This window comes from Myotis lucifugus, unplaced genomic scaffold (assembly GCF_000147115.1).
Source record: "Myotis lucifugus unplaced genomic scaffold, Myoluc2.0 scaffold_2865, whole genome shotgun sequence".
NCBI classification, from domain to species: Eukaryota; Metazoa; Chordata; class Mammalia; order Chiroptera; family Vespertilionidae; genus Myotis; species Myotis lucifugus.
Window position 1 is genome coordinate 8626 of NW_005873913.1, and position 10473 is coordinate 19098.

The window sequence follows — 10473 nt, forward strand, 5'->3', positions numbered from 1 at the left end:
CCTGCAGCATGGTTACCCCCAACTGCCCCACCTGCTGGCCTGGCAGCCCCCAACTGCCCCGCCTGCTGACTTGGTCGCCCCTTACGGCCCCCCCATGCTGGCCTGGTCACTTCTTACTGCCCCCCCTGCCGGCCTGATTGCCACCAACTGTGCCTCCTACTGGCCTGGTTGCCCCATGCAGCCTGCTGTTCAGTTGTTTTGTCGCCCCTCACTAACCCCCTCTGCTGGCCTGGTCGCCCCCAACTGCCCGCCCAGCCGGCCTGGTTGCTCCCAATTTCGCCCCCCGACAGCCTGGTTGCCCTCACTGCCTGCCTCTGCTGGCCTGTCATCCCTCACTGTCCCCCCTACCAGCCTGGTCACCCCACGCAGCCTGGTGTTCAGTTGTTTGGTCATCCCTCACCAACCCCCCTGCTGGCCTTGTCACCCCACTCAGCCTGATTGGTCGTCCATTTGGTTGTTTTGGATGTGACGGCCCCTGGGGCGCTCTCTCTCTCTCTCTCTCTCTCTCTCTCTCTCTCTATATATATATATATATATATATATTTTTTTTTTTCTTATCATGTACTTAAATCAATTTTTATCCATGATTACAATAAAGATGGATTCATAATTCTTTGTGGTGCTATTATTTACCTGCTATAGTGTCATAAATATTTAGAAAAAAGGATGTTCATGGCAGATTTCTTCATAATAAAGAAACATTGACTTAAACACCCAACAACAGGGTTAGGTGATGGGATACCATTTAAACTTGGAAAGACAAGGGCAGCATCTATCTTCTGTACATGGGGCATTAAAAATCTAAACCAGTGAACTGGTTGTGTTAGGGCAAATATCTTCAACTCAAAAATAAAGACCCCAAGCAGCAGGAGCCTGGAGGTAGGACTTGCAATAGTCTCCCAGCCACTCCGCTACCCTCACAGACATGTATCAACACTATTCAGCTGCACTGTTCACTGAGAAAGAGTTGGATAATTAGTTTCTCTATTTAGGCCAGAGTTAATGTAAAAGGAATAACACTGACAGAGAGCAGCATATGTCCTCAGGGAGGTCAGCAGGACATCAGTCCTAATGTCCCTCACGGCTGGGACTAGCACATAGCAGGCACTCACTAGATGGCTGCACTTGATGACGTGAAGTGTCTGGGAAACTGCAAATATGAAATGTAGGAGTTTAGCAGCCTAGCAGTTTGCATGGAGATACCTCATACAGCTGCAGGCAGATGGCGTCGATGAAGCCCACCTGCATACTTGGGATCTTGTTCTTCTTCTCCCTGTTCATGAGGTCCTGAAGCACAAACACAGGAGAGACACTCAGACCTGCAGCCACGGAAAGAGCACAGTGCTCATCCTGGGCCAGGGGAGGACGGGCTGGCACCTACTCACTGCCTCCTGACCTTTGCCAGCCTCCGGCACTGCCTGAGGCAGCACCCTCAGGAAGGCCCGATCCTCAGACTTCTGTCCTGGCGGTGACCTTCCCACATCACCCAGAACTAACCGCTGCCCTAGAGCTGACATTGCCCTAGAGCTGACACTCCTAGAGCTGACACTGCCCTAGAGCTGACACTGTCCTAGAGCTGAGACTGTACTAGAGCTGACACTCCTAGAGCTGACACTGTCCTAGAGCTGACACTGTCCTGGAGCTGACACTGTCCTAGAGCTGACACTCCTAGAGCTGACACTGCCCTAGAGCTGACACTCCTAGAGCTGACACTCCTAGAGCTGACACTGTCCTAGAGCTGACACTGTCCTAGAGCTGACACTGTCCTAGAGCTGACACTATACTAGAGCTGACACTCCTAGAGCTGACACTGCCCTAGAGCTGACACTGTCCTAGAGCTGACACTGTCCTGGAGCTGACACTGTCCTAGAGCTGACACTGTCCTGGAGCTGACACTTAGAGCTGACATTCCTAGAGCTGACACTGTCCTAGAACTGACAATCCTAGAGCTGACACTGTCCTAGAGCTGACACTGTCCTAGAGCTGACCACTGACTTGCATCCAACTACTGACCTAACATTCATTTCTGATGTAGAACCGACCGCTGATGTGTACTTGAAGGACACGCAAGCTGTGAACTGATTTCAGCTATGGATCTAACACCTTCTCTGTGGGAGGCACTGAGGCCACAGTGGGTACAACTCAGGTCAGGAGCCTCCGAGGGAGGTGCTGCTGCTACTTCGCCCAAGAGCTCGTGATGAGACCAGGTGAGCCAGCACCCGCGTGGGAAGCACCGCGTCTGTCTGGGGCTTTCAGTCAAGCACATCCTCCCTCGCTGTCACCACCACTCTGCCCACCACTTTCTATGGAGATTCTGAGCTTCAAACAGCCCGCCTCACACTGTGCAACTGGAAGAGACGAGTGAGACACAGCTTGGGCTCTTGTTAACCACGGCCCATTCACCATGGGCCCAATAAACGTCCATTGGAATTGGAAAAAATGACTCTATGCTTCATGTGCAGGAAAACTCGTTCCAAATGGTTCAAGGGGAATCTTTTTCTTATATTTGAGATCCATACCCTATGCAAAAGGAAGTATGTATTCAAAAAATCCTTCAAAATCCATGTGCCTTTCTGGGAATCCATCCTAACAGGATGATGGTCATGCTCAGCAACATAGATGGTTATCACGGTGCTGGGTGGGATGGTGAGCATCGCAAATATCCACCGAGGGACATGGGTAAGTGACGGTTAGATCTGTTTTATGTAACCATGATAAACAGTATTTGGAGGGTAGCATTGTTAGAATGAAAAGTAGCTGATGATACTTAAATGGAAAAAGCAAATTACAAAACAGTAGGTATAACAGGATGGGAAACAGAATGAGAAGCCGTGTTCCCAAGGAAAGACCTCACTGACACCTAAAGAGAAGTTCATAACAAAAAAGCTTTTGAGTCATTATTTAATAACTCCTAGCTATGGGCCTCATACTCACCGCAGGCTCTATGTTGAGTTCTCTTCTCTCTTTGTCTCCTTGGTCAAAGAATTCCGCCGCCACAAGCTCTGCGATCTGAAATAGACAGCACAGGGCATCTGGGGGTCACAGCCTTTTCTCTGAAAGAGACTGAAGTCCTGGATCTCCAAAGTTCAATGGCTCTTTGGAGTTTCAGATAAACAGCATTAGAATTCGTATCGGTTTTTCAAATGTTGATAGTTTATATAAATAGAACAAAGAATGTTTCCTGTATTTTTGACAGAAATCTTAAAAGTTACAATAGCATTTTCAATGCTTTCCAAATACAAGTCATCAATATAAGGACAAATAATTCACAAAACATAGGCTCGAAAGCAATTGAAAAGAGGAAAATATAAATATTTTATGTTGTATTATTAAAAAAGGGTAATCCTACATAGTTGTACCGTTTTATATGCTAAAACACCATAAAACTTTTAAAATGTGTCAATGTTATAAACTATAGAATTAGGAGTATTTATGATGTGTAAGTACATGGTAAAATATTGATAAAAATACCAAGTTATGAATTTTGCAAATAGAATATTACTTGTACCTCTCAAGACCATTCCTAACACTTTTACCCTACTACACCCGCACAAGTAACTGTGCCCTAAATTTTGTGTATTTCATTTATTATGTTACCATATGTGTGTAGGCATTGAAAAACAAATTGTTTGATTTTATCTATTTTTGAAATATATATGATTTTAAGCTAAAAATAAAAGGTACTAAAACCGGTTAGGTCTACAGCTTTCAAACACATCAGTACACTTAGGACCAGGCAGGAACGGGGAATGAAATTGTATCCCCTTTGCTTTCAATGTGTGCTGGTCACCAAGGTGGAGTCCGCACCCTCTCACTACGCAGAAAAAGCTGCCGTCACATCTTCAGCGCTTAGAGGGGAAAAGCAGGGAGCCCATGTGGGAGTGCAATCAGTGAGGCATCAGGCACAGGTTCCCCGGGCTGTGAATATACAGCAGGGAGGCGCATCCTTTGCACTCCATTCATGGGCCTTGTGGCTTTAACCTCCCGGGCCCTCCCTTCTCCTTCTAAGCCAGTGGTTCTCAATCTGTGGGTCGTGACCCCTGAAAATACATCCTGCATATCAGATATTTACATTACAATTCTAACAGTAGCAAAATTACAGTTATGAAGTAGCAACGAAAATAATTTTATGGTTGGGGGTCACCACAACATGAGGAACTGTATGAAAGGGTCACAGCATTAGGAAGGTTGAGAACCACTGCAAGCGCTTCCCTTATGATTTCTGTGGTTGTTCTTATTGAATATGTTGAATATGCTGGGTTTTGCTGCCTGCAGTTCCCATTGTCTAGGCTTTGCTGACTGCATCTCGGATGGATTGGGCACCTGTGCCGTTTCTGTCACTGGTGATGAGATGTGGAGCTGCGATGAGATTGAGATGGGATCTTTCTAACTTGCATCTTTGCTCAGAGGCAGCATCCTCCTGCCGTGGCTCCTAGCGAACGACTGGTTGACCCTTTTCGTGACCTTAGCAACTGCGGATGATCTCTGTCTACCTCCAGTGATGTAGGGGCTGCAAAGCTGACAGCCAACCAATCATTCCTTTCTGCTTTATTAGGTGAAATACAATGAAGAGAAAGTTAATTGGTTCCCCTAAAGCACCGCTGGCATAAAAAAGCAGGGGAAATGCTTGTTCCCCACTTTTGTTACCATTTTAAAACTAACTTGGTTCTCCCAAAGCATCCACCAAAGATGACCAGGCGAGGCTTTGTTTCCTTACCTTGATTATTACTTCAAACTCTGAAATTTAAACGTATTTAACGTATTCTGATCCCTCATGATGCTCAGATTGTCCCCTTTCAGCCAGTGGATGCTCAGTGCGCGGCTTCTCTGGTACCACCAGGACCCGCTCAGCCTGCACCTCCTCGCTCCCTGCTGCTCCAGGTCACCTGGTCACCTGCCAGGACCCATTTCCTGGCCGTCTCCTGCTTCAGCCCCAGGACCAGCCATTTCTCTCCGGAGCCCGCGCTCCTCTCCAGGGAGGTGTTCAGAAACCTCAGTGGCACCAGGTTTGCTCATTAACCACGGTGACCCATGTAAGCCCCGCGAGGGGGGCGAAGCTGGGGCACAACACAGGTTCCTACAAACTCTCATTCCCGGCGTCCACATCCCTGCCTGACTTTGTCCATGATCTTCATCACCACTTACTCCCAAATCCTACTTCTCAACACCCCATGGACTTTCATACCTGCTTCTACCCTCATCACCTACAACAGGGGCTGAACAGATACACAGCATCGCACTAACAATACCATCCCCGAGAGCAGCTTCCAGGGCTTGTTTTGATGAAGGTGTTGTTTTGAAGGCGCATCCTACTAGAGATACATGGTTTGGTTGTTGTGTAAATGTCACAACCCAAATCAGGTTCATGTTACTTTCAAGGCTGAGTGATGTTCAAAATTTAATCCTATATAATAGAAGCCTAATATGCTAAGTATCTGGTCATCCGTTCAACCAATCAAAACATAATATGCTAATGATATGCTAAGGCTGCTCAACCACTTGCTATGACATACACTGACCACCAGGGGGCAGATTCTCCAACCAGTAGGTTAGCTTGCTGCTGGGGTCCAGCCAATCGGGACTGAGCGAGAAGGGCCAGACACACCCTGGAGCCTTTCCTTGGTCCCTCCCTGGCCCTGACTGCGCACTGGTGGGGTCCCTCGGCCTGGCCTGCGCCCTCTCGCAATCCAGGACTCCTTGGAGGATGTCAGAGGGCCGGTTTTGGACTGATCTTGCAGGCCTGGCCCAGGGACCCCACTGGTACATGAATTTGTGCACTGGGCCTCTAGTTTTATTTTATAACTAGTGGCTGTGCGCACGAATCCATGCACGAGTAGCTTGCTGCCACTGCCTCAGCTGGCTGCCCCACCCACTGCTGCTCTTAGCTCTCCGCCGCACTTAGCTTGCTGCCCTGCCCTCCTGCAGCTCTCTGCCCACTGCCCTGCCCTCCTGTAGCTCTCCGCCACTCATAGCTCGCTGCCCTGTCCTCCTGTACTCTCTGCTGCTTGTAGCTCGCTGCCCTGCCCTCCTGTAGCTTTCCACTGCTCATAGTTTGCTGCCCCACCCTCCTGCTGATTGGACGTTACGCATCATGGCATAACGACCATTTGCATATACCTCTTTAATATATAGGACTAGAGGCCTGATGCATGAAATTCATGCACTTGGGGGGGGGCGGTCCTTCAGCCCAGCCTGCACCCTCTTGCAGTCTGGGAGCTGTCAGTCAGACATCCTTAGTGCTACCGAGGAGGCGGAAGAGGCTCCTGCCACCACCGCTGCACTCGCCAGCCGTGAGCTGGGCTTCTGGCTGAGCGGTGCTCTCCCTGTGGGAGCGCATTGACCATCAGGGGGCAGCCCTTGCATTGAGCGTCTGCCCCCTAGTGGTCAGTGCGCGTCATGGTGCCTGGTCGTTCCGCCATTCGGCCGATTTGCATATTAACCTTTTATTATATAGGAATATAAGCACTATTTATATGGTTCCAAAGTTAAATCTACAAAACAAGCCTAGCGAAGCAGCTCTGGCTAGCATCTCTGTTCCTCACCCCTCTCCCCTCCTTAACTTGCCTTGTGGTTAATCCTTGTTGTTTTTTTTTTTTATTCTCACTGCACCCTTGTGATCACTCCATGATGGTTACAGATGATGCTCAATTCCTGTCCCAGCCGCATGGAACTCGTGGTGTAAAGTACTCGGCTTACTAGTCAGTACCCTGGGGATGAACTTTGGGCCGACGCTCTATCCACTGAGCCAAACCAGCTAGGGCTCTTCTTTGTTTTTCAGAAGTTCTTTAATATTAGTAATATTAACTATCAGAAAGAACTTGCAAATATTTTTATCAGTGTATCATGGTCTTTTGCTTTGCTTATACTATCTTTTGCCATGCAGAAGTTCTTAATGTTTCCATTTGTATGGAATCAAATGTATTCATCTTTTCCTGTAATGCTTTTGCACGCTGAGCCACAGTCCAGAAGGTATTCCCATTCCTGGGCCGCAGAAGACTCCAGGGTTCGTATTTAGCACCCGGATGGCTTACTTCTCTGCACTGAGCTCTCTGCTCCACACAGACCTTACCTTTGCAGACTGGATCCCACTCTGTCTCTCGCTATCTGGCTGTGGAGACAGGGAAGACATCCTCACACTATTTAAGTCTGCCCTTGCCCGGTTATTTTAAATGCCAGCTCTACTGTCCACTGAGTGTTCTGCGCGATGTCTAATGTTCTATGGACTCCGTGTCTGTCGCCCTCACCACCTGCTTTGATTACAGAGCTCTTACAGTGTTGCTTTGTAGGTCCAGACCCAGCCTCACCACTCTGTCTTCCCAGGTCTGATGTGGAAGAAAGAAAAGGGAAATGAAAAAAAAAAACCCAAAAAACTGAGAGAAACCAAGATGGCGGCATAGGTAAACACCGGAGTTTGCTGCCTCGAACAACCACTTCAAAAATACAACTAAAAGACGGAACAGACATCATCCAGAACCACAGGAAGGCTGGCTGAGTGGAAATTCTACAACTAGAAGGAAAGAGAAAAGCATACCGAGACTCAGAGAAGGTGCAATGCGGAAGTAAAATACTGAGGTGCAGAGGTGCATGTGGAGCGGGCTGGCGGCTGAGGGCTCAGTTGTCGTTTTCAATCGGGAGGGAGTCTCAGGCTCTGAGCTCCAGTTCCTGGCAAGTCTCTAGGGACCCAGACTCATACGGGAGAAGCAGAACTGTCTGGCATCGTTTGGAACCCGAGGGCAGCTTTCTCTCTGAGGGGCTTGCAGTGATTACCCAGACACTAAGAAGCAGAGCCTCTGAGGGCAAGTCTGAGAGCAGCCATAACTGCTAGCCCCGCCCTGTTGATCCCGTGGGTCCCACCCTGCCCTAGCCCTGCAGGGAGGCTTTTGCTGGATAGCCGCAGGCAAAGGCTAGATTAGCACCTCCCTAGAGATCCAGGAGCCAGGAAGCCCAGAGGTCAGAGTGGGACCATCCAGTTTGCAGCTCCCTGGAAACATAAAGGACACACTCAGGGGGCAGATTCAGTGAGCACCAAAGCCCCACTGAAGCAAGTCTTGCCCCAGAGGGGTATCTCCAGCACAGAAGTTCTCCCACTGCAGACACAGCTGATTCTCACAGCCAATTGGCCTGGAGGTCAATTCCTCCCAGTGATAACTACAACAATCAAGGCTTAACTACAACAAGATTGTGCACAAAGCCCACAAGGGGGTGCACCAAAGGTGTCCTCCTCAGGTAATTGGGGAGGCTGAACCACTGAGGACACTCAGCACAGAAAACCACTTTATCAACACAGGGAAGCATAAAAAATGCCGAGACAAAGAAACAGGACACAAACGAAAGAAATGGAGGAAAGCAAACTGCTGGATATAGAATTCAAAACCACACTTTTAAGGTCTTTAAAGAACTGTCTAGAAGCTGCCAATAAATACAGTGAGATCCTCAAGAAATCTAGTGAGACCCTCGATGTTGTGATAAAGAACCAACTAGAAATTAAGCATACACTGACTGAAATAAATATTATACAGACTCCTAACAGCAGACCAGAGGATCGCACGAATCAAGTCAAAGATTTGAAATACGAAGAAGCAAAAAACACCCAACCAGAAAAGCAAAATGAAAAAAGAATCCCAAAATACGAAGATAGTGTAAGGAGCCTCTGGGACAGCTTCAAGCGTACCAACATCCGAATTACAGGGGTGCCAGAAGAAGAGAGAGAGCAAGATATTGAAAACCTATTTGAAGAAATAATGACAGAAAACTTCCCCTACCTGGTGAAAGAAATAGACTTACAAGTCCAGGAAGCGCAGAGAACCCCAAACAAAAGGAATCCAAAGAGGACCACACCAAGACACATCATAATTAAAATGCCAAGAGCAAAAGACAAAGAGAGTATCCTAAAAGCAGCAAGAGAAAGAAAGTCAGTTACCTACAAGGGAGTACCCATACAACTGTCAGCTGATTTCTCAACAGAAACTTTGCAGGCCAGAAGGGAGTGGCAAGAAATATTCAAAGTGATCAACAGCAAGAACCTACAACCAAGATTACTTTATCCAGCAAAGCTATCATTCAGAAGTGAAGGTCAGATAAAGAGCTTCACAGATAAGGAAAAGCTAAAGGAGTTCATCACCACCAAACCAGTATTATATGAAATGCTGCAAGGTATCCTTTAAGAAGAGGAAGAAGAAGAAAAAGGTAAAGATACAAATTATGAACAACAAATACACATCTATCAACAAGTGAATCTAAAAATCAAGTGAATAAATAATCTGATGAACAGTATGAACTGGTGATTATAATAGAATCAGGGACATAGAAAGGGAATGGACTGACTATTCTTGCGGGGGGAAGGGGTGTGGGGGATGTGGGAAGAGATTGGACAATAATCGTGCACCTATGGATGAGGACAGTGGGTGGGGAGTGAGGGCGGAGGGAGGGGTGGGAACTGGGTGGAGGGCAGTTATGGTAGGAAAAAAGAGGAACCAATGTAATAATCTGAACAATAAAGATTTAATTAAAAAAATAAATAAAACCTCTTATGATTTTTATCAGAAAAAAAAGAAAAGAAAATGCCGACCCTTCCCTGTTCCACTGTTAAAGGGATGCGTTAAAACCATCGCTAAGCTAACCAGAAGTGGTACTTACCAAAGTCAAACTTACCAACCGTGAGGTGTCCTCCTCCTTCACATACCTCACAAGTCTCATTAAGTGCTAATGAATCTTCCATGAAGAACACTTATGTCCAACTGCCTGCTTTACATGCCACTTAAAAATGACATCATAATTTCCACTAATATGCCAGAAGCTGCCATGGAGAGTGAAGACATTCCTGACTTTGATTTTTAAGGGTTAATTGCCCGTCAGTAAGTGACGTACCCGTTGCTGAATGGGCCAGGGCTTCGTGATGGCAGAGAGGTCACACGCGGTCATCAGCATTGCCCTGCAGGGGGGAGGGGGAGGGGAGAAGACCAGCAGCCCCGTTAGCTCTGAGCAGCACCTGCCCTCAGCAACAGCTCCCACCGAAAGGCGAAGTCAAAAAGCTCTACCCAGGAACGGCAGTTTATAAAGATGAAGAAACAGGATTTACACAGAAATGTGACTGATCCCGGTGGATCAGAGGGTCACTGTTTTGGTTACCCAGTGAAAGACTGGAATTTTCCCTAAAACCACCTCTGTTAGCCCCAGAGGGCAAAGGAGAGAAATCATTGCCATTGGGCAAATCATGCCCTTTCTATCATTATTTCCACCTGGGTATTCCATTCTTAGTGATCACGTGAAGAAAACACACTGATGACTAATGAAAAGCCATTGAATGGCAACAATACTACTGCAACACACCACTCTGGCAACACACCCCACTGGCAACAAACCCCACTTGCACATACCCCACAAGCAAACACCCCACTTGCACACACCCCACTGGCAGCACACCCCAATGTCAAACTCGACTCGAAGCACTTCCAACTGTAAACACACTCTACT

The 10473-nt window shown here is 47.4% G+C and overlaps 1 protein-coding gene across 1 annotated transcript in view; it reads right to left on the minus strand.

Moving 5' to 3' along the window:
* The window catches only part of LOC102433663 (cGMP-specific 3',5'-cyclic phosphodiesterase-like), a 15220-nt gene extending 5295 nt beyond the window's left edge, over positions 1-9925 (minus strand). The window contains exons 1-3 of the mRNA XM_006108626.3: positions 9868-9925; positions 2935-3009; positions 1204-1287 (exon numbers count right to left, since the gene is read on the minus strand). Of these exons, the coding sequence (XP_006108688.2) occupies positions 1204-1287; positions 2935-3009; positions 9868-9921 (213 nt within the window). The 5' untranslated portion in view covers positions 9922-9925. The remainder of the gene's footprint in view (positions 1-1203; positions 1288-2934; positions 3010-9867) is intronic.
* Between the last annotated feature and the right edge of the window lie 548 nt (positions 9926-10473).